Source organism: Neofelis nebulosa, chromosome 8, assembly GCF_028018385.1.
Source record: "Neofelis nebulosa isolate mNeoNeb1 chromosome 8, mNeoNeb1.pri, whole genome shotgun sequence".
Lineage (NCBI taxonomy): Eukaryota > Metazoa > Chordata > Mammalia > Carnivora > Felidae > Neofelis > Neofelis nebulosa.
Window position 1 is genome coordinate 12,457,218 of NC_080789.1, and position 27,744 is coordinate 12,484,961.

Consider the following 27,744-nt stretch of genomic DNA (forward strand, 5'->3'; position numbering starts at 1 on the left):
AAAAAAAATTTTAATGTTTATTTATTTTTGAGAGAGAGAGAGAGAGTCAGAGTGCAAGCAAGGGAGGGGCAGAGAGAGAGGGAGACAGAATCCGAAGCAGGCTCCAGGCTCCGAGCTGTCAGCACAGAGCCCAACGTGGGGCTCGAACTCACAGAGATCATGACCTGAGCCGAAGTCGGACGCTTAACCCACTGAGCCACCCAGGTGCCCCCACGGTCACCCCAATATTCCACATATCAGGGATTATTAAAAGCATCTGCCAAACTGGATTAAACCGAATGCCAAAAACACTTCCAAAACACAGTCCAATGCGTCCACCGTGGTGTTACATTTTCCTTCAGCGGCCCAGCAGCGCAACAGGCCTGTGAGACAGAGCAGGGTCTCAGCCCTGGTCACTCACGCTTCTTCCCATTTCACAGATGAGACCGCTGAGGCCAAGGAAGGTCGCGCAGCTGGGAAAAGGCACAGCTGGGAAGCAAAGTCAGTCCCGTGTGAGGCGAGCGGCCTTCACGTACGTGATGCGTTCCTTCCGCGACAGCTCAGTTCCTTCTCTTGTCCCAGCCGCCTGGGCTCTCTCCTGCCTTGTCCTCTCGGCCTCTTGGAAAAAAACTGTCTGTGGCAGGAGGGAAGGAGGCCAGTGCAGAGGCGCGCCACGAGGTGGGGACGAAACAGGAAAGCACGGCTTTCTCGGGGCCCTGGCTGCCGACTTTCACTTATGTGTCCGTGGCCAGACGTGGGTCCCATGGCCGATCTAGCTGCAAGGGAGTCTGAGAGGTGCGTGTGTCCTCTGGGCCGCCCCAGACAGACTCGGATTCTTGCAAAAGGAAGAAGAGGGAGGGACAAGGGTGGGCGACTTTGCTGTGTCTGCCTCATTTTTTATGACGTTGACGGTGATCATTATACAATGATTATCGTTATCACTATGGCCGTTCCCTGCCTGTCGCCAGCACGTCACCAGCCCCAGTCCAGGAAGGCACTTTCCCCGACCCCAGTCCACCACACACACACACACACACACACACACACGCGCACACACGCACGCACTCATGCACACAGACCCCCAGGACGGCCTCCTGAGCCCCCACTGCAGCTACTCAAGGCACAGGTCACAGAGGCTTCTTGCCATGCTCGAGACACAAGAGCCAAGGGCCCCGGGACGTGTCCAGACAGGGTTCCCAGCCCTGCCCCTCCCCCAGCCGCAGCCCCAGCAGGGACAGCTATTTTGAGAGCTGCTGGCTGGCAGGTGGCACCTCGTGATGGAGCAGTTCTCACTTGAGCCAGACAGACCCTGGCTGCCGCCCTCTGCTCGCTCGCTCCCTCTGCCTCCCCCCTGCACCTGGCAGCCTTCACTCCCAGCCTCATGACCCCCTTCCCCTCTCCCACCCATGATCCCCTCCCCAACCTTCTCTCCCCATCTCTCGTCCCCTTCCCCTCTGCCTCTCACTCCCGTCTCCCCTCTCCTTCTCTCTCCTTCTCTCTGACTCTGTCTCTCCCTCTAACTCCCCTTCTCTCCCTCTCCTTCTCTCGCCCTCTCTTCCTCTCTCTGTCCCTTTCTCTCTCCCTTTCTCTCTTTCCCTCCCTCTCTCCTTCTTTTTCTGCCTCCCTCTCTTCCCCTTTCTCCCTCCCCTTCTCTCTCTCCCTCTCCTTCTCTCTCTCCTCTCCTTCTCTCTCCCTACTTCTCCCCCTCTGTCTCCTTCTCTCTCTCCCCCCTCTCCCTCTGTTTCTCCCTCTCTCCTCACCCTCTGTCCCTCCCTCTCACCCTTCATCTCTCCCTCTCCTTCTCTCTCCCCCCCCCACTCTTTCCCTCTCCCTCTCTCCCTCCTTCCCGTCTCCCCCTCCCACTCTCTTCCCCTCCCTCCGTCCTGTCTTCTGGTTCTATTACATGCAGCCAACATTCCCTGAGTCCCCAGCGATGAGCTCAGCACTGATACTAACTCAGATTGATCTGTCACCACTGGCCTAGTACCAACAGAGCAGGGATTCAAGCCCAGGTGTTCCGGCTCCTTCCTCTGTGTCTGTGGCCTGGCGCTCTCCCAGAGGGCCTGCACCGGCCTCGAGGGACCTGGGCCCGAAGAAGGAGCAGGGGCTGCTCTCGAGCTCACTGTCCAATGGGGCAGCAGCTTGGCCACCTGGACGGACATGGGCACCCCCTGGCCGTCGCTGAAAGAGCCACGAACTTGGCAGGAAGGGCGGCCAGGGCATGTGGGGTGGGCGAGGCGCTGGTTCGGCCCTTAGTGCGAGCGCTTCCTTAGATCTGCACCCCAGGAGCCTCACATGCTGCACCCTCCCTCCAGCCCCGCCTGGACTTCAACGAGGTGACTTGAGAAGAGTGGGGGTGAGACCCAGGAGGGCAGGAGAGCCAAGGCCATTCCACGGCTGCCAGAAGAGGGTGCCGCGCCCAGGGGCCAGGGGAGGGAGACAAGAACAAGCACCCCCCCACCCCCTACCCCCGCCGTCTCTCTCCCCTCCCACCATCCATCTCCACTGAGCTCCAGCACCTGTGAGTCAAACCCAGCAGGAAAACAGGGGACTAGGACAGGGAGCCCCGCTGATGCCACCCGGGCAGGCAGGGTGGTGCTCCCCAAACGTGTCCCTGTCTGGGTCCCTGGAACCTTATATGGCATAAGCGGCTTTGCAGGTGTGATTAAAGACCTTGAGATGGGGACATCATCCTGATAATCCAGGTGACCTGGTGCTCTTTAAGGAGGGAGGCAGGGGGTCAGGGACAGAGGAGGAGGCCGGAGTCCAGAAGCAGAGGGCCAGAGACTGGAAGGTGCTCCCCGACCAGCTCTGAGATGGAGAAAGTGACCACGAGCCAAGGAAGGCAGGCGCCCACAGGAGCCAGAAAAGGCTGGGAGACCGATTCTCCCCTCAGACCTTCCCGAAGGACCCAGCTCCGCTGACAACTGGACTTTAGCCCAGTGAGGCTGATTTTGGACTTCCGATCGCCAGAGCCGTTAGAGGGTAAATTTATGTCATTTTATGCCACTGAGTTTGCGGTCATCTCAGCAGCCACAGGAGACCCGCACACCATCTCCCGGGACAAGGAGCAGGGAGAGAAGGGTGAGGGATGTTCAGGAGGGTGGACGGGGGTGGTCAGCACAGCGGCAAAGACGCGGCGGGCATCCAAAGCACGAGATGCGTTAGGGGCAGCGGGCCGTCCACCGGGCCCTGGGCCGTGTGTGGTGGCAGGTGGGGCTGGAGAGTGCGGCACAGGAAGGGCCTCGAAACATCACCAAGCTGGTGGAGCTTGGGCTTTGTGCTCAGGCGGTGGGGAGCCACGGGGGGTCCTGTGCAGGGAGCAGCTTGATCAGCTTTGGATCGAATCAGATTGCTGAGGGACCGGGCAGGAGTGGGGAGGCCGGAAGGACAGAGGGAGGACGCTAGTCAGGATGCTGTTGTGATACTCTGGCTGGTCAGCCGAAGGGCCCTCCGGACACAGGCAAGGGGCCCGGCCCATGGCTCTGGGACTGCGTTAGACAGTCCTGGCCATGCCCATTGGTCTCCCCCCTCCCGCCGCCTTCACACCCACGCTGCATTCCCACCTCCAGGCCTTCGCACCTACATCTTTCCTGCCTGAACACCCCTGCGGCTCCTCTCCATTGATCATTCCCAGACTTCACTTTCGGTTCAAGGGCACCTCTTCCTGAGAGCCCTCCCTGATGAGCCTCTAAAGCCATCTCGCCCAGCCCCCGCCCCTGCTCTCTTCCATCCCTCTTCACCTCTGCTCACATGGCCCCACAGCCAGGATGCCCCTACCACCTGGGTTCAAATCCCATCCCCTCCACCTCTGGACACGTGACTTACCTTCTCTGTGCCTCGATGCCCTCCTCTGTAAGAGAAGGACTATGGGAGCACCGACAGGGCAGGGTCAATATCCTCACACGGAGCTCACAGGGCAGAGGGCGTGTGGGTCCCTGCTAAGCAGCCAGCAGGTGTGAACCTGTGCTGTCGTATCAGCCAAACTGAGGGCTCAGGGGGTCTTGGGATGTCCTCCCTCCTCCCACTGGCCCCAGCTCTGCCCCCCCCAGCCACCAGCACACATCCAACCCACCTTCCACCTGCACCTGTGAATATCTGAAGGCAGCGATCAGCACCCCGGGCCTTCCTGCCTCCTGGCAAAACGGCCCAGTCCCCCCCAGCCTTCCCCTCCCCCCGTGAGGTTTCCAGACCCTTCTGCACGGCTGGGCACATTCCTGGACAGGGCTGCCTCAGACACAAAGCCCCCTCATTAGTGCTCAGTGGATCCCTGCTTTGTGCTGGGCCCTGGGGACACTGAGGCAAAGACAGCGTTATCCCTGTTTCCAGAGCAGCTCTTGGCCTCCTCGGGGCCTCTGGAAGGACTCATGAGTCCCCCTGCCGCCTGGGTCAAGAGCACATTCAAGTGCAGTTGTTTGCATTGCTGTGATTGGAATCCCAAACTTTTCTTTCTTAGAATTCTTGAGTAAGAGTTCTTGACTTGGGCTTTGTGGCCTGGCCTTGTGCCTCCAACGGGACCGTCAGGTCGCCAAGGGCAGGGTCCAGACTTCCCTTGTAGCACCTGGTGTGCCAGGTTTGTGGGTTGCAGGCCCCCAGAAACCCAGAGCTTCAAGGGGCCTCAGGGATCAGCCAGTTCAATGCCCCCATTTCACAGACGCAGGAGCTGAGGTCCAGAGAGTCCAGCGTGACTCCCCAAGGGGCCCTCTGCATGCTTCTCAAGGCCCCAGAAAGTCCTGTTTATCTCACTCAGGCTTCTGTCTCCGAGCCAAATCCCCCTTTCTCACGACTTTCTTCACTAACATCCTTCATCGCGGGGCCCCGTCAAAGATTCTGAGCATCTCAGCACTGCGACCTGGTGTTAGAGGACGGGCCAGGGCCCCGGGGGTATGATGTCTGTGTGCAGTTAGGCCTGCAGGGAAATGGGGAAAACTGACAGCGAGCAACCTGTGAAGACGGGTGGGATTCGAGGAGGCCCCGTTCTCCTCCCTTTCTTTTCATTTTAACACTTCCACGTGGCTCTGAAATCCACACAGGAGGAAGGGCGTGGCCACCCGAGTCCCCACACACCCACTCACGTGGTTCGGCTGTATCCTGCCACGGTCCTGTAAGGCTCTGTCACCCCCGCTTCCCGGAACAAGGAAAATGGGGGGCAGAGAGGCTTAGAAAAAGCATGTGCCCAGGTCACGTAGCTACTAAGTGGTAGAGGCGGAAGGTGAACATGAGACTTCCGATACCCAGTCTAGGGAGAGGGAGGGGGTGGAGAGTCAGGGAAGGTGGCAAAGAGGAGGGAGGGAGAGGCAAGGGAGGAAAGACAAAACTAACCTACACAGGCCTCTTAACAGGTTTATCCAGGTGCAAATAGTGCTTAGTACTTGATGAATGGATGGATAGATGGATGGATGGATGGATGGACAGATGGAAGGACGGATGGACAGAGGGACAGAGGGATGGATGGACGGACGGACGGACGGATGGACAGAGGGATGGATGGATGGACAGACGGATGCACAGAGGGATGGATGGATGGATGGATGGATGGACGGATGGACGGACGGACGGACAGACGGATGGATGGATGGATGGATGGACGGATGGACAGAGGGATGGATGGATGGATGGATGGATGGATGGATGTAAGGATGGATGGACGGAGGGACGGACAGAGGGACGGACGGATGGATGGATGGATGGACGGATGGATGGATGGATGGACGGACGGATGGACAGAGGGATGGATGGATGGATGGATGGATGGATGGATGGATGGATGGAAGGACGGATAAACAGAGGGACGGAGAGATGGATGGACGGACAGACGGATGGACAGAGGGATGGATGGATGGACAGACGGATGGACAGAGGGATGGATGGATGGATAGATGGAAGGATGGATGGATGGACAGACGGATGGACGGACGGACAGATGGATGGATGGACAGACAGATGGATGGACGGACGGATGGACGGACGGATGGACGGAAGGATGGACGGACGGAGGGACGGATGGAGGGACGGACGGACAGATGGACGGACGGATGGATGGACGGATGGACGGATGGATGGATGGATGGAAGGATGGATGGATGGATGGATGGATGGATGGATGGATGGAGGGATGGACGGATGGACGGATGGAAGGACGGATGGGCAGATGGACGGATGGGCGGACGGATGGATGGATGGAAGGATGGATGGATGGATGGACGTACATCGGGCAAGCAGCGGCTCCAGAGCTAACAGTTCAGTAGTTTCTGTACACCCTCTCAGCTTCTGTCTGACTGGTGGTGGTGGTATTGCCTACAGGACAATGGTCTGTGCTGGGGCCCCTCTGCCTGGAGAATCTTAAACCTTCCCCATCTTTGCCCTTGATCTGGGGAAGGGTGGAGAGAAAGGAAGGCAAGAAAGTGCGAAAAGAATGGATGGGGAATTGCCACTAATTTGCTCTGTGTCCTCCCCCTCTGGGCCTTAGTTTCCCTAATTAGAAAGTGAGGGAACAGGCCTAGGTCAGCAGTTTCCCACCTGGCTGATACCAGAATTCCCTGGGAAGCTTGTGAAAATGCAGGTTTCCAGGTCCCCAGCATGTATTTTTAACAAACTGCCCAGCTGATTTCACAATAGGCCAGAGTTAGGGATGAGGGACTAAAAAAAGTCTCCGTGGCCCCAGTTGGGACACCCTCTGACCCATGGCCTTTCCTGGAAGCTCCCATCCTCTCTTTCTGATAGGCTTGTTTCCACCACAATGTCAAAAAGCAACCCACCCCAGCTGAAGGGAATTTATTTGCTGACATACTGAAAATTCAGAAGTGGGACTGCCTTCAGGCCCAGCTGGATCCAGGAACTCAAACATTCTCAAGGCTTGGTCACTTCATCTTTCAGAAGTTCTTACTTCATCAGTGTGCTGGTTTCATTTTCTGGTGGGTTCTGTCTCTACATGGCATGGCAATGGCTGCTGGATAGTCCAATCCGCTTCAAGCCAATGGACAGCAAGAGACCCTCTGTTTTTGGTGTCCATGTACCAATCTCAGGGAAGACTCTGATTGGCTCTGCCTGAGTCATGTGCCCACCATGAGCCAATTGCTCTATCAGGGGATGAGGTATTCGGATTGGCCGGTCCAGGTCACGTGACCCAAGGAAGGCCATCTGGGCAGACACACAGCAGTGTGTCTGCTTTGCTCCCCATTTGCTTGTCAAAGGCCAGCCACAGAGCCTTTGTAGGAGGGGGCAGGATAGACAATCCAGTCTTCTGGGGGCTGACCTGCATAAACAGGGGTCAGGTGACAAAATCACTCCAAACTATTGTCCCTCAGCAATTACCTGTCTGGGAGTCAGGAAGCTGTGGCAGTGTTCAGGAAATTTCTGGTGGATCCAAGCTGAACAACCACCTTTATACATCTGAAAAGGAGGCGGTCCTAGTGATGTGTGGCTCAGTGCCAAGTCTTGGGGCACCCCCCGCCCCCGTCTGGCTGTGGAACTTGCCCTTGGCACTTGCAAAAGGACCCTCTCCCTCTCCAGCTGGGCAGGGCTTGGTCCCAGAGATGAGAGTCTTCCCTGCACCCCACAATCCACAGGGCGGATCCCCAGATCTCTTTTGTTTGTGAAGACTGCAGGGAGGGGAGGGACGGTGATGGGACCCAGAAGGGCCTGTGCTCCTGCCCCACTGGATTGGGGAGCGGGACGGGGGAGGGGGTGGGGACAATAGTCAGTCAGGGCTAGGAGAACCCACGAGGGGGTGAAGGGGTCCGGCGGGCTTGAGGGAAGGAGCACACCATGCCTGGGACAGGGTGAAAGGCCAGAAACTTCTATAGAGAATGTGAAGCTGTGGGTTTGGGGGTCAGTGTAAACCCTCCCCCACCACCGCCTTCCCCTCACGGTTCAATAAAGTCCACTGCCCCACGCAGGAGAGGAATTTTGTGGAAACCGAGGCAGGGGCTGAATTCCACACCCGAGCTGGTGTCACACATGGCAGAGGAGCCACGAGATGGAGGGACACCAGGAAACTGTTGAGTCAGAGCTTGCAGGAGCCCGAGGCTTTAGGACCACGGGGCCCCTTGGGTATGGAGGCTGGCAGAGCTGGTATGAGGATTCCCAAGGGCAGGGGGCCCACTCGACCTCCGGCCCATGCAGGCGCTAGATATTTTCCATCGGTTTCGGGAAGCCGAGCAAAAACACAAGCCCTTTCCACTCTCCAGGAGATAGTGGAGGCAGGACTGGAACCCAGACCTCAGCCTTCAGGCCAGGCCGGAGAGGTGGCGTCAGGGGAGGCTGGCGGCCGGTGGAGGGAGTCCACTGGGCCCCCCTCTTTCTCTGCCTGCCTCTCCCAGCGCCTGTGTCAGGGGACAAGCCCGCAGGACAGGAGGGCCTGGGGATAAAGCTGCTGCTGGGTAGACCAAGTGCTTAAATGAGCCAAACTCGCCAGGAGTCTGGTCCCCATGGCAACAGGAAAGTGGCTCAGCAGAGGCAGAATCGGGCACTCACCGTCACCAGGAGGAGCCTGCTGTAGCCAGGCCCTGGGGTAGGCACTTCCACAACCCGCTGTGCCCCAGAGTCCCGCCGCTGCCGTGGTCCCTCTGCAGACGAGAGCCCTGGGGCCGAGACGGAGCCCCCCGCCCAGAGTCACAGCCCCGAGCTGCTGGCTCCAGATCCTGCGGTGGATAGGAACTGGGAAGCCTGGATCCGAACCCCCACCTCCCTCCCCGTCTCCCAGCCTCCCAGCCATCTCAGCCCTTCTGAGCCTCAGTTTCCCCCTCTGCACCCAAAGCGCTGTCAGGGGTAGATACGGGGTAGTCCTGCCTCCTCCATGGTGGTAAAGTTGGAGCACAGGCACGATCGCCCCTGAGCAGGGACTCTGGGATTCCTGCAATCATCTCCTGCCCCCCTGGGCTTAATTACAACTCTGTCTCTCGTGGGATTCGTTAATCGAGCTTCCCTGTGGCAGGCGGCGTCAGACGGACGTGGTAGCTAATGCTGTCTGTGTGCGCCAAACTTTCCCAGCCGCTCTTCCAGAGACGGGTCCTGTCCCCTGGCCGCAGCGGTAGGACACGACCCAGTCATTCACTCCCCATCCCTCTGGCGACTGTGAGCGGGTCAGCACAAGGACTGACCCAGCAGAGCCCATCGGAACACTCCCCGGGGACTGACGTCTGGACCTCTCGGTAGGGGCGGGGTGAGGAGAGGAGACCTCCTGTGACTTTGTCCCGCATATTCTGGGGAAGGTGTGAGCATCAGTCAGGCTTCAGTGACAGACAACAGAATCTATCCCCAATCTAAAAAAAAAAAAAAAAATTTTGTTTTTGTTTTTTTTAATCATATTAGGCAGCTTGAGTGTCCGAGAACGACTGCCGAACTGGGCCGCCAAGGGGGCTGCGGCTCCTGCCTCCCTCGGGAAGCTGGGGCATCAGGTCACCTCTCAGCTGCCGGCCCCAGAACCACCCCTGCTCTGCTACGACCCACACAGCAGAATGCGTGCTCTGTGCCCAGCCTCTCTGCCCACGAAATCCGGTTCCAAATTCTCACCATCGGGAGCACTCTCTGCGGGAGGATTTATGTTGCCACCAATCCATGACCAGCGGCAGGTGACTCTGGGAAACAGAGCTGTTGGGCTCTCCACCTTCTGCAGCCCAGCAGACACATGCCACAGGCAGCCCGACCCTAGCTGTCACCACTGTCGTCCCAGACGATGCTGTCACAATGTCCCACGCCGCCCTGAATCTGTTCTGCTGTCATTCAGGGATGTGGAGACCTGTCCCAAATACATCTCCAAGCAGTTATGAGGGTCAAGGTGAGAGAAGAGTGAGAAAAACCTGTACATGGGCCTGTGCACCTGGGAGAGCGGATTTAACCAAGAGGAAAATGAGCCCAGAGAGGGTGAAATGCCTTCCCCAAGGTCAGGCGTTCAGGCGATACAGTGTGGAAGACTAGGACTTGGGACTAGGAATTCCTCCTTAGGGCTGAGGGGAGTGGGAGGAGGGAAGGGGGACAGAGGAGCCAGGGGGTCAGGGGATGGCTCCAGGAGGAGGTGGTGGTGGGTTGTATTAAGTCATCCATGGCTGTAGAGCAAATGTCCCCAAAACTTAGTGGTTTAAAACAACAAACATTCGTTATCTCCGTTTCTATGCATTCTCTGGCTCAGCTCTCTCATGAGCTTGCCAGCAGGCAGGCGGCCAGGGCTGTGGTCTAATCTGGAGCCTCATCTGGGGCCGGGGGTTCCCTCCCAAGCTCACGCTCATGGTTGTTGGCCGGCTGCAGGTCCTGGCTGGCTCTCGGCCAGAGGCCAGCAGCTCACAACACTGGTTTTCAAGGAAGCGAAAGGGCGGGCGCACCCAGAACACAAGCCACCAAATCTCACAAGGGACATCCCATCACTCCTGCTGTATTCTACTTCCTAGATTCAAGTCACTACATCAGCCCGCACTCAGGGGGAGAGGATGACACAAGAGAGCCTCTCCCAGGAGGTGGGGTCTGAGACTCACTCTGCCTCTGAGAAGAAGGGTGGGCTGGGCCAGCAGGGGTGGCTGTCCCCCTGCTCCTTTGCACCCGATGTGCCCAGCCCCAGGTCTTGCAGATGGAGAGGCTGAAATGAAGCCTCCTTTGGCCACCACCCCTTTCCCTGCAGGGCCAGCCCCCTGGAAGAGGGGGAGGACGGAGGAGTAAGGATTCCACCCATCACCAATGGCAGCAACATGGCCACCCCTTAGGTCAGACATTCCCAGTAAAACAGGAGGTCCCAAGGCCCCGAAAGCCAGCATAATGTCATGCAGGAGCCCTGAGCTAAGAGCAGAGAGGACTGGGTTCTGGCCCTGGGCAAGCTCCTAACTAGCTGTGTATCTGTGAGCAAGTCACATGCCCTCTCTGAGCCTCAGTCTCTCCAGCTATAATGCAGAATGGTGGTCTGATATCCCCAAGGTCCTCTTGGACTCCAAGGGTCAACGTTCTCGGTTGGATGGAGGCAACCTAGGGGCTTGGCCCGGGCCTCCACCACCTGCCCGAGGCACCTGCCCCCAGCAGCCCCTCTCCCTCCCTGCCCCCCACCTCTCTCCCAAGCACCTGATTCCCTGATTTCCCTCCTGACCTGCCATCTCTGTGTCCCTGCAGCCCAGCTGGCCCTCAGCCCCCAGCAGCCCCCCACCCTCCTCCAACCCCTCCCTACACAGAGCCAAGGAGGCCTGTCTGGGCTAAGCAGATGGCTTGAGCCAGGGACTAGACAGTGGCAGAAGCTGTCCACCTGTCGCCAGGTGTTGGTGCTGGAGGCTGGCCCCCATTTCCCTCCTCAAGGAAGGGGGAGAAAGATGCCTCCAGACTCAGAGCAGCTGCTCTCGGGGCCCCTCCTCCCCCTCCACACCCCAGCTCTGCTACTGAAGAGCAGGTTCCTCAATGGGGGCTGTGAACAGGACTGTCAAAGCCGCATCTGGCTCCCAGGCTGGGGGCTTACGTAACTGATGGCTGTCACCCCCACCCCAGCTGCCCCCCCCTGGGGCTCCACCTCCAGGCCCAAGGCCACCGGGTGCCCCCACACCAGGCCTGCATGGAGTCCCTCCTCTTGGAAGGTGTCACAGCACCGGTCTCCTTACACAAGGTCCTTCCAAAGCCGCCCTGACATTCTTCTCCGGGCCTTGCCGCCCCAAGGCAGGAAGAAACCAGCTTTGTTCTCCGTACTCCTGGTGTCTAGGAAACGTAGCAGATGCCCAGGAAATTTAGTTGAATGAACTAAAAAAAAAATCAGTAATGATAATAGTGACACTTACATTGCACCACGTACTGAGGATTCGTCCAAGAAGTCTCCCTATGCTAACGCATTTAAGCCTCATCCTAACCCTGCACTGAGGTCCTCTTAACATCTCCATGACATGAACCAGTGAATGAGTGAACGTTCTGTTCTTTCCGGGGAAGGCACTGACCCAGGAGAGATGACATCACCAGGCATAAAGCCTGAGAGGGTGTGAGGGGAGGGATAACTGGTTCCTATCACACGCATCTCTTGATGGCCACACCTCCCCAGGGATGTACAAAGGGGAGAAAGTCTGCCACGATCCCTGTTTTCCTGATCTGTAGCAGTCAGGACAGGGAGATTAACCTGTGTAACAAACAACCTCCAATCTCAGTGGCTTAAAACAACACAGCTTTCTTTGTCACTCAGGCGACACATCCATAAGTAGGGTGGGGACAGGGCTTTGCTCCCTGTTGTCCCTACAGAGGAACCCACCTGGAATTTCCCCAGTCACTGCTCAGGACGAAAGGAGTCGGAAGAATTGGGCTCCACCCAGAACTGACACGTGTCACTTTGGTTCCTAGGTCATTGGCCAGAACATATCATGTGGCTAACTCAAGGGACAAGGGGGGTGTAATCTACATTATGCCCAAAAGAAGGGGCAACTGTGAATTGGGGTGGAAGATGTTGGGTTAACGGAGTCACTTATGGAGTGTCTGCGCTGTGCTGAACACTGAGAAGAAATACAAAATTCGGCAGAGCCCTGTCCTCCCAGAGCGCACCTGCTCACGGGGAAACAGATAAACAGAAGAAAAGTACAATCCAGCAAGACTAGAGCTCTGATAGAGAGGGGTGCGCAGAGGGGCCCCTGACCTGGCCCCCAGAGAACAGGAAAGGCTTCTGGAAAAGATCTCCCAGCTGAGGAAGGAGGGCCCTCAAACCCAGACCTCATCGTGGCCCTTGCCCTCCCAGGTGGAGACAGGGGAGGTCTTAAGGCCTGCCCTTGGAGGGCCCATCAGCCCCCATGCTGCCAGGCATCCCCATGGGGGAGTCTATCTCAACACCCGACACCCACCCCGTGAGTGGGTGCTCCCACTCTCCCCTCCGAGGGGCAAACTGAACGTGGGTTCCCACCACAGGTACAGGTCCAGGCTTTCCGGGGTGAGGACCCCCAGGGGTGGGGCTGCAGAGAGGAATCAGGCTCAGCCTCCCTGAACTGGAGGGGACACTCTCTTAAGTGCCAGCAAACCCCTGTGAAGAGGTAGGTGGGCTTGCAGCTGGGGGGCCTCAGGAGCCAAGACAGATCCTCAAAGCCAGCTAGACTGTGACAGTGACACCAGCAGGAGCCTGAGGGCAGGGGACTAGAAGCAGCTGGGTCACCCAGAAATCCCATCTAATTCTAATATTTGATGAGCCTGTAGGTGGGGAAAACCCGAAAAACCAATTGTGGTTTCCTCCAGGGAGGGGAAGGAATCTAAGTGCACATAGTCATAATAAATATATTAAAGTATATAAAAGTAAAAACAGATATATATGGGACTTGAATAAAAATTTCTGAATCTAGCCTTTGGAGCCTCTAAGTTTGTAAGATTCTCCTAACACTTAAGATTCTGGGATTCTCAGAGGCTGTTGGGCAAAGATGTGGGCATCAGATGTCCCCGGGTTTGGATCCAGGCTTTCCCCATTGCTGTGTGACCTAACCCCTTGGTGCCTCAGTTTCCCCATCTGTGATCAGAGAGACCTTGCTTCTCCTGGAACAGTGTAAGATTAAATGGGATAAAGCAGGTCAGGCGTCCCCCAGGGTCTGGCACCTTCAAGCCTCTGTCTAAACCAAGCGGGGTGGTGAATACCCAGAGCCTCTTGGACTCTCCAGGCTGAGTCGGAGCCAGGGAGTTTCCAGATTCCCAGGGTCGGGCTGGGAGGTCGCTGGGAAGCCAGTGGGGAGAGCCCTCTGACAGCCCTCGGTGGGAAGGGAGGCGGTGGAGGGCTGCTGCCGTGGCTGGCGCTCGGGCGCCCCCTCGTGGGCACTGTCCTCCTCAAACCCCGGGAAAACAGGCGCTCACTTCTATTTTAAAAATCTCTGGGGGTACCTGGGTGGCTCAGTTCGTTAAGGCTCTGACTCTTGATTTCAGCTTGGTCCATGATCTCATGATTCAGGAGCTTGAGCCCCACGTCGGGGTCCAGCTGTCAGTACGGAGCCTGCTTGGGATTCTCTCTTTCTCTCTCTGGCCTTCCCTTGCTTGTACTCACTCTCTCTCAAAATAAATATATAAAAACTTAAAAAAAAAGGTGGGGGGGGAGGTTGTTGGGACAGATCCTGATCCAATATGGTTGGTGCCTTTTATTAAAATTTTTTCTTAAGTTTATTTCTTTGAGAGAGAGCAAGCACAAGCTGGGGAGGGGCAGAGAGAAGGAGAGACAGAATCCCAACCAGGCTCCATGCCATCAGGGCAGAGCCTGACATGGGCTTGAACTCACAAACTGTGAAATCATGACCTGAGTGAGTGGAGAGCAAAAGTCAGATGCTTAACTGAGTGCACCCCCCAGGTGCCCCTGTTTTTTTTTATAATTCCTTTTTTTATTTTTATATTTTTTAATTTTTTAAAATGTTTTATTTAGTTTTGAGACAGAGAGAGAGACCGAGCCTGAGTAGGGGAGGGGCAGAGAGAGAGGGAGACACAGAATCTGAAACAGACTCCAGGCTCTGGGCTGTCAGCACAGAGCCCGACGTGGGGCTCGAACTCATGAACTGTGAGATCATGACCTGAGCCTAAGTCGTATGCTCAATCGACTGAGCCACCCAGGCGCCCCTATAATTCTTTTTTCTAATGTTTTTTATTTTATTTTTCAGAGAGAGGCAGAGAGAGACAGACAGACAGACAGAGGATCTGAAGTGGGCTCTGATGACAGCAGAGAGCCTGACGCGGGGCTCAAACTCACGAACCGCGAGATCATGACCTAAGCCAAAGTTGGATGCTTAACTGACTGAGCCACCCAGGCAGCCTGATTGGTGTCCTTTTAAGAAGAGATTGGGACACACGCAGAGGAATGGCCATGTGAAGACACGGTGGGGAGAAGGCACCCATACACCAGCCAAGGAGTGAGGCCTCAGAGTAAATCAGCCCTGCCAACCCCTGGGTCTGGGGCCTCCAGCTTCCAGAGCTGTTCAAGCCCCCCAGTCTGAGGAACTGTTACAGCAGCCCCAACAGATGAGTAGCCACCCCACCCCCTAAATCCAAAGGGCATATTAAAGGCTCATCCACACCGGCCTTTTGCTGAATTCTGGAGGCTACTAGTCACCAGTCTACTACTCCCAGCCGATTCCAACTTCCCACTAAAAGAGCTCTAAAGAGGGGCGCCTGGGTGGCTCAGTCCGATAAGTGTCAGACTGTGGCTCAGTTCCCGATCTCGTGGTTTGTGGGTTCAAGCCCTGCATCGGGCTCTGCGCTGACAGTTCGGAGCCTGGAGCCCGCTTCAGATTCTGGGTCTCCCTCTCTTTCTCTGCCTCTCCCCCGCTCACCCTCTGTCTCTCTCGCTCTCAAAAATAAACATTAAAAATAAAATAGCTCTAAAGACTCACAAAACGGGGGTGGGGGGATCATAAATTGCTTCTTGCAAAGAATTTGGTTTCCAAATAACATGGTGAACGTTGTTCACCAACATTGTGCCAGGGTGTTCTAAATGCTCAGTCAAGGTAGCCGATCCACTGGTCCTAGGGCCTGCCACACGCCCAACCCTACTTTCTTGTTCCATAAACAGTAACATGCACCCAGAGTTCTGAGCCCGCTTTGAAATGCTGAGGTCTGTAACTTCAATATTAGCACTCACTTGGAACTCTTACTGTGAACCCAGCACAGTCCTGAGTGCTTTATAAACATTAATCCAAGTTACCCTCACATCCCTCCTTATGATAGAGTTACCCCCAGGTTTATAGGTGAGGAAATGAAGGCTCAGAGAGGTGTCTTGAGTGGCCCAGGGTGGCCAGCTGGAAAGTCACGGAGCTGGGATTTGAATCCAGGCCATTTGGCTCTGAGACGACGCTCTCAACCACTGTGCTTTGCTGCCTCATATTTTAAGTGGAAAATGCTTATTTTTGAACTGCACATTACCAAAAGTTGTATCAGAAATCATTATGTTGTACTCTTTCGCCTTACCATATTGTGTGGGGGAAAAAATGTCTACTTTTGGGGGCACCTGGGTGGCTCAGTCCGACTCTTGATTTTGGCTCAGGTCATGATCTCATTCTTCATGGAATTGGGCTTCACATCTGGCTCTGTATTGACAGCACGGAGCCTGCTTGGGATTCTCTCTCCCTCTCTCTCTGCCCCTCCCCTGCTTGTGCTCTCCCTCTCTCTCAAAATAAATAAACTTTAAAAAAAGTCTACTTTTGCTCATCCAGTCTCGAAGCTTCCGTTTACATCAGCTATCAAACAAATACAAAGCTTTTATATTCATGTTCAAATATATGTGAAAAATAGTTGTTACTATATCCCCAAATGGAAAAGCTTCTTTCACGAACTGATATTTGGAACACTTGTCTTCTGCATTTTTTAAATCCAGTATTTTTTGTGGTCTTGTTTCTTACAGACATGAGAACGGGTTTTAGGCTGGTACCTGCGAGCACTTCTCTGAAATAACCCATTTCAAGTGTGGGCCACCTGTGTTTCCAATGTATAAAAACCCAAACTGGTATCATCCTCCTACACCTTCCTTTATAATACTGGGGGGGTTTTTTTTGTTGTTGTTTTGTTTTTTTTAACATTTATTTATTTTTGAGACAGAGAGAGACAGAGCATGAATGGGGGAGGGTCAGAGAGAGGGAGACACAGAATCTGAAACAGGCTCCAGGCTCTGAGCTGTCAGCACAGAGCCCGACGCGGGGCTCGAACTCATGGAGTGCGAGATCATGACCTGAGCCGAAGTCGGCCGCTTAACCGACTGAGCCACCCAGGCGCCCCTATAATACTGGGTTTTTAAGTACACTGGTTCTGTAAGATTTGTGATCTGGTGGGCACAGACGAGCTGGCCCTGTGAGGACAGCGTTGAGTTACCTTGGGTCTCCGCAGTGGCTTAAGCCTCCTATCGTTAGGGACCAGGGGCCAACTGTGGGTAGAAACCCAACAATACGTGACTGAGGGCAATGAAAACAGTCTAAGTCTCCAGGGGGCCCGAGTGGCTCAGTCAGGATAGCGTGTGACTTTTTTTTTTTTCAATGTTTAATTTTATTTTGAGAGAGCGAGAGACAGAGTGCAAACAGAGGAGGGGCAGAGAGAAAAGGAGACACAGAATCAGAAGCAGGCTCCAGGTTCTGAGCGGTCAGCACAGGGCCTGATACTGGGCTCAAACTTGTGAACCGTGAGACCATGACTTGAGCCAAAGTCAGACACTCAACCTAATGAGCCACCCGGGTGCCCCGAGAGCATGTGACTCTTGATCTCAGGGTTGAGTCCAAACCCTACATTGGGTGTAGAGATTACTTTAAAAATAAAATCTTAAGTCGTCTGGGTGGCTCAGGTGGTTAAGTGTCATACTCTTGATTTCGGATCAGGTCATGATCTCGTGGTTCATGGGACCAAGTCCCACATCAGGCTCTGTGCTGACGGCGTGGAGCCTGCTTGGGATTCTGTCTCCCTCTCTCTGTCCCTCCTCTGCTCTCTTTCTCTCAAAAGTGAATAAACTCTTCAAAATAAGATCTAAAAAACAAAAAACTGTAAGTTTCCAAACCAACAGGCAGAAGAACTAAATGATAAGCATGCTCCTCTGGTCGCTCCTCATGGACACGGGGGACAGGGTGGCTCCCTTAGTGGGAATAGAAGGGACAAGAGCCACAGAAGCCGGGGGTGGAGTCAGGGGGAGGGGCGCCCAAAGAGGCCTGGAGTCATCAGGGCAGGAAAAGGTGATCTGAGAAGTTCCAGCCCTCCCAGGAGCAGCTCTGTGCCTGAAGGGACTGACTGGATGGACATCTGTCACCTCAGCTAACCCTCACAGCCCTCCTGGGGGGAAGGACTCTTGGCACCCCCTTTCTATGGATGAGAAAAGAGAAACCAAAACCGAGGATGCAGCCACCCGCACCACGTGGTGTCCACAGAACAGCCCGCGGAGGGCCAAGGGAGGGAGAGGGCCACACCCGCAGTGGGCTGGGGCAGGTGGGAGCGGAGCCCCCACCCGGGTTAGGATCCCTCTCCCCAGAGTTCACGGAGTCCCAGCCCGGCCCTGACTCCCAGCCTGGGTGCTCCTTTCCAGGCAGCCTGCACAGCCTCCCACCCCAGCCAGCCACAGGAAATCCCGGCTGCCTCCCTCCTCACCCTTCAGTCTTTGTGGAGGCTCGGGGGCTCCCTGGACGCCCCAGGATTTTCATGGCGCCAGGCCCTGCTGCTCCCTCCGTGGGACTCCCTGTGCCCACCCACCTGAGCCCTGCTCCGCCCTCCCCAGTCACAGCCAAGCCAGTACCTGCTTTGGTCCCTCCATACTGTGCCTGCCGTGCCACATCGCCGGGGACGGGGACTATGCCAGGGCACTCTTCCCCTGGACCAGCACCTCCTCCAGGCCGGAACCGTGTCTGCCCCGGCACCCCGCTCAGCCCGAGCACGGGGCCTGCCTGGGGAGGGGCTGCTGGAGAGTGACACGAGCACAGCCGGGTTTGAATCCTGACCCTGCCCTCACTCGCTGTGACACGGGACTCTGAGCCTGTTTCCCATCTATAAAACAGAGGTGACCACGGTGCCCACATCCACAACTGCCGGGGGCTTAAGTGCATCCCAGCTGACGATGTGGGATGACAGAGCCTCCACCCTGCAGTACCCGCTGATGGGGCACCATCCATCACGGCCGAGACCCCGAGTGAACGCGCTCCCTGGAGAGAGATCCCTCTCCCCCTCCCAGAAACGCGAGCCCTGGCGGCAGGGTTAAAGCTCACCCTGCCTCCCGCACCCCCAAACACAAGAACAGAAGGCTCGGGTCTGCAGCGGATGCCGCCAACGCTCGCGTCTCCACCTGCACAAGATGAAAGGAGCAGAGGATCTGGAAGCGCTCACGATGCTCTCAGGAAGATGGGCGTCCGAACCAGGCGACAAAGAGCTCTTCAGAAGTTCTCCAAATTACCCAAGGAGAGATGGGCTTTGAGCAGGAGTGAATCAGAGGAAAACTGATTGAGCGCCTCTCATCCCTCCATTTCCTGGAACCGGGCAGTTGCAAAGAGCTATAAGCGGCTGGAAATTGCCACAGGTAAGTACACGAGTGACTCAACAGTGACCACACTGACGCACCCAGGTTTCCTGGTCGGGGTTTTAGGAAGATCGTGTAATCGGACTTTCAGTTCGCAGCGGTCTTTGTTTTAACACGGTGCTTATTTTTAGACATTGTATCTGCTAGTAATTTAATAGAATAAAATGTGTAATGCATTTCTGAATTCATGCTTTGCTTGAGGTTCTGCATTCCTAAATGTACCTTAAGTGGCAAATATCTTATTTCGTGGATTTTTCTTGAATTTTACGAACTATACCCTCTTATTGGTATTACAGTATTAAGCAAAATAATGACAAACAACAAGGACTATTGATTTTCTCCGATACTGCTGTTACTCGTGCTTTCTACCATTCAAACCTCACAACCTGCGGTGCTGAATCCTACGACTTCCAGCTCACTGATGCTAAATTCAGGTGCACACAGGCCAATGGGACAGAACAGGGAGTCCAGAAATAAACCCAGGCATACACGGTCAATTAGTTCAGGACAGAGGAGACAAGAACATGCGATGGGGACAGGACAGTCTCTCCAGGCAGCAGTGCTGAAAAACCGGAGATCCACATGCAAAAGAAATTGGACCACTATCTCACACCACACAAACTAACTCAAAATGGGTTAAAGAAGGAAGTAAGACCTGAACCCATAAAGCCTTAGAAAACAGGGAAACTTCTGGACATGGGCCTTGGTGAGGACTTTTTAAATCTGACACCAAAAGCAGAGGCAACAAAAGCAGAACAAACAGGTGAAGGGACCACTTCAAACTAAAAAGCTTCTGCATGGAGAAGAGAACCGTCAACAAAACAAAAAGCTCACAGAATGGGAGAAAGTGTTTGCAGATCGCATACTAATAAGGGACTAATACTCAAAACATATAGGGGCACCTGGGTGGCTCATCAATTAAACATATGACTTCGGCTCAGGTCATGATCTCACAGTTTGTGGGTTCGAGCTCCGTATCGGGCTCTGCACTGACAGCTCAGAGCCTGGAGCCTGCTTCGGATTCTGTCTCCCCCTCTCTCTGCCCCTCCCCTGCTTGTATTCTGTCTCTCTCTCAAAAAATAATAAAGAGTTAAAAAAAAAAAAAGTAAATAAATAAAAAACAAAATATATAAAGAACTCAGGTAACTGGACAGCAAAATAATGCAACTAAAATATGGGCAGAAGATCTGAAGAGACATTGCTCCAAAGACATACAGATGGCCCACAGACACATGAAAAGATGCTCAACATCACTGACCGTCAGGGAAACGCAAATCAGAACCACAACGAGCTCATCACTCACACCTGCCAGCATGGCTAGTCTCAAAAACACAAGACAGAACAAGTGTTGGCGAGGAAGTGGAGAAAAGGGAGCCCTCGGGCACCACTGGGAATGTAACCTGGGGCAGCCACCGTGGCAAACAGCACAGAGAGTCACCGCGGGGCTAAAACTAGAAATACCATATGACCCAGCGATTCCACTTGTCAGTAGCTCCGTATTTACACGAAGAAAATAAAAACACCAATTTTTTAGCAAAGGAAATGAAAACACCAATTTGAAAAGACCTAGCACCAGCAGGTTCATTGCGACATTTACAACAGCCAAGATACGAAAACGACCTTGGACCTAATTCCAAGATATGGAATCCGTCCACTGATGGAAAAATGGATGAAGAAAACGAGGTGTATGCACATACACACACACACACACACACACACACACACACACTATCCAGCCATAAAAAAGGAAGTCAAAGAAAAATATTGTATAACCTCACTTATACATGGAGTCTTAAAAACAAAAGAAACAAAAAACACAAAAAACAAAACAAACACCTCAAGAGACACAGAGAATAGATGGGCAGTTGCCAGAGGTGGGCGGTGGAGAGTGGGCAAATGGGTGAAGGGGGTCTAGGGGTACGTACTTGCTAGTCAGTCAGCCATGAGGAGGTAACACACAACATGGGGACCATAGTTAATACTGTCTTATGAATGTTTCAAAGTCGCCAAGAGAGATCTTATAAGTTCCCATCCCATGGATGCCTGGGTGGCTCCGCTGAGGGTCTGACTCTTGATTTCAGCTCAAGTCATGATCCCAGGATCGTGGGATCGAGCATTGTGTCGGGCTCTGCGCGGAGCATGGAGCCTGCTTAAGATTCTCTCGCCCTCTGCCCCTCCCCCGCTCATGCTCCCTAAAATTAAAGTTCCCATGACACACACAAAAATTAACTACTTGTGGTGATGGATATTAATTCCACCCCCCTCCCTGCCCAAGAAAAAGGAAACGGCAAAAGGCGTATCCTCAGACCCAGAGAAGTCGATTGCCTCAGCCAGGGCCACACAGCTACGGGGAGCCCGCGGGGAGCAAACCAGTGCACACAACGCTGGCACCTCCACTCTCAGCCACTTTGCTCTAAGGCCTGTGGGAATCCATGTCCCCGAATCCCAAAAGCCACTGGCGTGTCACCGCACTGCCCCATCCTCCCTGAGCACCTCGCTGTCATTATCCCGAACACAACCCTGCAAAGCACGTACTAGCTTCAGCCCTTTACGGTCCGGACACTGAGGCACAGAAAGCCGTGGGGACTGGGCGGGCCTGAGGCAGGAGCACGGCCCCCGCGCCCCCACAGGCTCCGGGGAGCAGCAGAGCCCATCTTGCACACCCCCCGGGAGCCCTCCACACGTCCCGGATCTGGTGGGATTCTCACCGCTGCCGGCTGGCGAGCAGTTCAAGAACCCGGAGCACAAAAGGGAAGGGCGCTGCCCAAGGGCCTGAGGGGCAGACACAGGTCAGATGCCCCGCTCGGTCTGGCTCCAAGGCTGGTCTGCAGGGCAAGATGGGGGCAGGGACGGGCTACCCAGTGCAGAAGCCCAGAGACATCCAAACGCACCGTGGCTTTATTATTTCAACAAACTCCAAAAGCACGCCTCCTGGACCTGCGCCAGAGGCAGGCGCCCGGAGGCGGCGAGGCAGGGGCGACGCTCCTTCCCCCAGGGCAGGTGGAGAGCGCGTGGGAAGTTCAAGATGGCAGCAGGGAGGCGGAGGGCAGTGACGTTCGAGGTGCGGGCCGTGCGGGCCGTGCGGGAGGCGCGGGCAAGTCCGAGGCCGCGAGGGCTCACTTGAGGCGGTAGAGGACCTTGCGTTGCATGCGATGCTGAATCTCGCCCCGTCGGAGCATGAGCTGCAGGACCTTGTGGATGGCGTGCTCCGGGTATTTCTGCGGACGCAAGGCTGGATGCAGGAGCGTGCCTCCAGAGGGGACCCCATGTATCCCCCCTGCTCACAGAGAACTTCCGGTTTATCAAAGGCCTTCACACCCATCTCCTTGGCTCCCGCGAAGGGCTCACACCTCCTGAACTCTACTACGTGCCAGGCACCATTCTAGTCTTCGTACCTCAACTCACTCCACCCCCACAACAGCCCCACGCAGCCGGTACTGTGATTACTCTCATCTTACGGGCCAGGAGCTGAGGCACAGAGAGGCTAAGTCACGTGCTCAAAGTCACACAGCAATTAAGTGGCAGACCTGGGCCTTGAACGGAGTCCACCTGACTCTAGAACCGAAGCTCTTGACCCCCTAAACCTCCCTAAGCCCCAGTCTGCTCACATATAAAACGGGCGTGGTACCACCTGCTGGGTGAAACTGCTCTAAGATTCAAACGACATGACGTATGCTAAGAGGAGCTGAAATCAGAAAGGCGTGGATTGTTCCTGTGGTTTTAAAGACCACAAGTTGGGGCGCCTGGGTGGCTCAACCGGTTAAGCGTCCGACTTCAACTCAGGTCATGATCTCACGGTTCGTGGGTTCAAGCCCTGTGTCAGGCTTTGTGCTAACAGCTCAGAGCCTGGAGCTGCTTCCGATTCTGTGTCTCCCTCTCTCTCTGCCCCTCCCTAGCTTGTGCTCTGTCTCTCTCAAAAAGAAAGAAATGTAAAAAAAAAAAAAAAAAAAAAAAAGACCACAAGTTCTCCACAGCACCCAGAAGGCCCCACTCCTCTCTGGGTTCTCGAACGTGTCCTCCATGAACTGGAGACTCCCCCTCCTGACTCTGCCCCTCCCCACCCCACAAAAGCCAGGCAGCGAGGGCAGAGATACACGGGAGGTGCTGGGGGAGCCTGGGTGTGGTGGTACCAGAACACCAGCCCCCCGTCCTCTCCCCTGATGGGACAGAAGACCAGCCCTGCCCGAGACTGAGGCCGTCTCTAGGGGATGAATGACGGGAACAGGTCCAGGGCGAGGAAGAGCCACCTCATCCCCATCCCCAACCCAGGCCTGTCAGCTGAGCAACAGGACACAGGTGCCGGGTGGGTGGGAGGCAGGCCGCGCGAGCCCCCCGCCCCCCCTCCCAGGCCACGGGAGGGCCTACCTGCTTGGTGAAGTCCTGGATGATGCTGTGCTCCGACACCTGGGAGCCGATGGCAAAGCGGCGCTTGAGCTGTTTCTCGATGCGGCTCAGCATCTCCTGGTCCTCCTGGCTGGTAAAGCCCTCCACCCCTGTGGGCAGAGAGAGACGGGTAGGCGGGGACAGGGCGCCGGAGACCTCAGTCTGCTCGTGGTGGGAGACCTGAAGGGACAGGGCCCCTGAGCCAAGAAAGGGTGGCCGGGGAACGGTGCATAGGGGACAGCACGGGCCTGTGGAGATGGCTGGACGCAGCCGTGAGTCAGGGGACACAGCACACCTGTGTGGAAGGATGCTCCAGGCAACAGACTTCATTCGAAACCCAGTCCAGGGGCCAGGGACGTGGCCAGACCAGCCACCAAGGGCCAGGTCCTGGGGGCCCTAGGCCACGGCACGGGTTTTGCTTTGATTCTGGGAACGGCCAGGGGAGGGCTCTGAGGAAGGATGTGAGCGGACTTGGAGAGAGAGCCCGTAATACCTGGACCCCACCCGGCTGGTCAGGCAGCAGGGACAAAGTTCCTGGAGGAGCAGATCTGACAGAGCCGAACCCACCAGGGCCCCAAGGAGGGAGGGCAGGCTGCCCGGAGACCACGGCTGGGAGGTGCCCCAAGGGGCCCAGGCAAGCACCAGGCTCACGGCTTGCATCTGCTGCCGCAGGGCACGTTCCTCCCGCTGACCAAGGCCCACAGATGCCCTGGGGTTTCAGCTGAGGAGAGGGTGGGGCACGGTCAGCGGAGCCACTGGGTGGGGGACCTCAAGGCTCCAGGATGAAACGGATCTGCAAGGCCAACTGCTACGCAGCCTACGACGCCCAGCTCAAACCTCACTGTCCCAAATCACACCTGACCTCTGGCCATCGGCAAACCCAAGAGCCCCCATTAGCAAATTTCTCATGTGGACGGGAATCCCCTCCAGGGCAGAGACTGAGTCTTCACCAAGGGGAGGGTGGGGGCGATCAGGCCCCTCACACCACCCAAGACACCGGCCACACTCACCCTCGAACATGCCAAGCCTGCTCCCTCCTTGGAGGCATGGCATTCAGCCTCCCCCTACAGTGTCCTCTCCCCCTGCCCTTATTTCCTCTTTTCACACCACTCCTGAATAATGTCACCTCCTCAGAGAAGCCCTCCAGACCATCTTCCTCCAACATATCCGGCCTGCCAGGATTCCCCCCCCCCCGCCCCCGCAGCCCAGTGCACTTCTGACTGCCTGAACCCCATCTATCTGCCTTTGTCGAATCTCTCCCCATCTAAAATGAGGCCCGCACGGCAAGGACTTGGAGATCTGTTCACTCCTACACGCCTAGCACCTGGAACAACGCCTGACAAACACCACACCCTGCTCAGTGAAGGAATGAATCTACTCCCAGGAGAGTCTGGCACAGTCAGTGACCCAGAAAAATCTGTTCAAAGACTGAGCCTGAAGCAGATTGTAGGGCTTATGGCAGTTTGACCTTCCCTGCCCTCCGGGTCGAGACCTGCACTCCAGCTAACGAACAGCAGCCTTGGCACCATGAAAAGGCCTCTGAATGACTGTCTTATTTCTAAGTGCCCCGCCTGGCTTCTCGGGGGGTGGGGGGGATGTGGGGACAGCTGGAAGTAAACAGGAAAGAGTTCCGGAAGCGCTCAGAACAGTTATGAGCTCACAAGGAGTGCCATCGTTCTCAGATGAGGTCAAGATGACAGTTCTTACTAATTAACTGGGTCGAGAGGATTGTCTCCAAGGGTGTGGAGAGAAGCCACCGCTTGTCATCGTGGAAGGAAGTGGCTGGGGCGGAACTGGGAACCGGGGCTCACCGCCAGGAGGACGCTCGGCAAAGGCACAGACGCGACACATGCTCCGGGCCTCCCGGCTGTGGCCCGCCCAGCTCGGGGCCCTGCGCCTGCTCACCTGACAAGGTGCCGGACGAGGCAGCGTCCAGCGTGGACACCTGGAAGAGCCGCAGAGCCTCCTCCACGTCCGCCTCCGTGGCAAAGGGCTGCAGCTTCATCTTGCTGAGGGCCTCGGCGATGCGCACGATGGCCTCCAGCTGCCTGCGTGGGAGCAAGGGGACACGGCGGGGACTCAGCTCACCCCCCGCCCCTGTCGCAGCACAGCATCAGGGAGGTGTCTGCCCAAGGTGTCAGACTATGGGGGAGACTGCTTGCGGTCCCCATGACCCTCAGAAACGGAACCCCAGGGGCGCCTGGGTGGCTCCGTCGGTTGAGCGTCTGACTCCGGCTCAGGTCATGATCTCATGGTTCGTGAGTTTGAGCCCCGCGTCGGGCTCTGGGCTCACAGCTTGGAGCCTGGAGCCTGCGTCGGATTCTGTGTCTCCCTCTCTCTCTGCCCCTCCCCCACTCGTGCTGTCTCAGCTCTCTCTCAAAATTAAATACACATCAAAGAAACGGAACCCCAATTTTTACTCCAGGATGTGGCGCCCAGCTCAAATTTGACATTTCCCAGCCTCTCTGGTATCTACATGTGTCTATGTGACTAACGTAAGCCAAGAAGATGGAAGTTCAAACATTTTCTGGGAATTTCAGGAAATGTCCTTAAGAGATGGGCCCTTCTTTTCCTGCCTCTCCTGTCTCCTGGAATGCAGAGGTGATGGCTGAACTTCCAGCAGCCATCTTAGACTAGGAGGATAAGGGTAAGCATGAAAGAGCCCCACTTGCCAACGACTCTGAGGAGTCATCGCATCAGTCCTGGACCACCCACCCTCTAACATTTTTACATGTGAGAGAGAAATAAACTCCAATTTATTTATTTACTCTGTCTGTATTTTCCATTACATACAAACAAAATCACTTCTAACTAATCAGTGCTAGAGACAGGATTCAGACGAGATGGGGTCAAACTCTTCATCACTATCTTCTACTGTATAATTTCACAAAAATGAGGAGTTAACCATGAAAACTGAGATCCAGAGAAGGAAAGCCATTTCCCTGCAGTCAGTCGGCCAGAGTCTAGGACCCAGGTCTCTTTAACTCCCATGACTGGACCCTTCGCTTTCCCTCATGCTGCCCTGCAACGAGGGAAACCAGACAAAATTCAGAAAACAGGGTCCCAGGTCTTCTCAACCTTAAAACAGGCCAAGAAGTACATACCGTGAGGGTTTATACTCCCAAAAGCCTCCCTGACCTGCAGCCCTCACTACAGGCCTGCGCTGTGCGGTGAGCAAGGGCCCCCAGCCCTGGCTTGCGAGGCATACCCTTTTGTAAACCGAGGAGGCCCAGGCAGCCCTCCTGGGCCCGGCCCTCCCGCGCCCGCTCACCGCACGGTGATGGGGATGTTGGAGCGGCGGTCGCTGTCCCTCTCGTGCTGCCGGGCTCCGCTCCGCATGATGATATACCGGTTCTTCAGCTTCTCTGCGGCCTCTGCCGACAGCCGGGGGCCACACTTCCTGCAGGATGGTGGGGAGCAGCTGACACGAGGCCAGGAAGGGTTCTTGGGGCACCCACCATGCTGCCCAGCCAAGTGACAGTCACAGATTCAGGGGAATACTCAGATCACCTAAGGCAACCCTCATCCTGAGGGTGAGAAGACAGAGCCAGGAGGGAGGAGTCGACTCCCCAAGGCCACCAAGGACCTGGCGTCAGGATGGGGCAAGCCTCACAGCTGGGGCCCGAGCCTCTGAGGACGGGGCCACAGGAGCTCAGAACTGTGACAAGGACCCAGGACGGGAGTCATTGCGCCACTCCATCACTCCAAGGGTGGGTAGGGGGGAACTGAGGGACCTACCCGACTACAGTGCTCCCCTCCCATCGGAGAGGCTCTTGAAGACTCCTCCACCCTCAGGTTTTACCCCCAACAAGAGGCCACCGAGGCATATGTCCAGCATCTCCACACCGTGGCTAACAGCACAGCCCCTGGCGCCAGGTACCTGGGTTCAAATCCTTGCTCTCCTACCTCCCACTCAAGACCTTGGACAAGCTACTTAACCTTTCCTTCCCTCAGCTTCTTAGCCGCAGCCCCAGTAAAATGGATTCCTGTGGTCCCTCAAAGGTTTAGGGACAGGGCTAAAGTTCGCTTACACGTGAAATACTCAGAGAACACCCGGCACAGGGTAATTATTGTATGTAGGATTACAGTTACTGGCCGGCTGTGAAGAAAACAGAAATAAAAGTCTCAGCTGCCATTTCCCGAATGTTGACTCAGTGCAGGGGCTCTGCCAAGCGCTTAAATCACCTGTGTCATCATTACAAAAACCCTAAGCAACACCAGTCCAGGAAAAGGGAGATTCAGAGGGCAACTGACTCGCCCAAGGTCACACGGTGGGACGGACATGCCCCAGAGCCCGTGTGCACGATGTCCACACTGCCCCGCCTCCCTGCATGTGAGTGTGAAGCTGATCTTTAAAGACCTTCTGGGGCGCCTGGGTGGCGCAGTCGGTTAAGCGTCCGACTTCAGCCAGGTCACGATCTCGCGGTCCGTGAGTTCGAGCCCCGCGTCAGGCT

At 55.7% G+C, this 27,744-nt stretch overlaps 1 protein-coding gene across 4 annotated transcripts in view; it reads right to left on the reverse strand.

Moving 5' to 3' along the window:
• The window catches only part of MCM5 (minichromosome maintenance complex component 5), a 109,814-nt gene that overhangs the window by 68,044 nt on the left and 14,026 nt on the right, over window positions 1-27,744 (reverse strand). For 3 of the 4 annotated variants that reach the window (XM_058741455.1, XM_058741456.1, XM_058741457.1), the window contains exons 14-17: window positions 26,562-26,690; window positions 25,196-25,338; window positions 23,273-23,400; window positions 21,784-22,125 (exon numbers count right to left, since the gene is read on the reverse strand). In XM_058741455.1, coding sequence (XP_058597438.1) covers window positions 22,024-22,125; window positions 23,273-23,400; window positions 25,196-25,338; window positions 26,562-26,690 — 502 coding nt within the window. In that variant the 3' untranslated portion in view covers window positions 21,784-22,023. Of the gene's footprint in view, window positions 1-21,783; window positions 22,126-23,272; window positions 23,401-25,195; window positions 25,339-26,561; window positions 26,691-27,744 lie in introns of those variants that run through there. The other variant, XR_009265359.1, reaches the window with a different exon arrangement.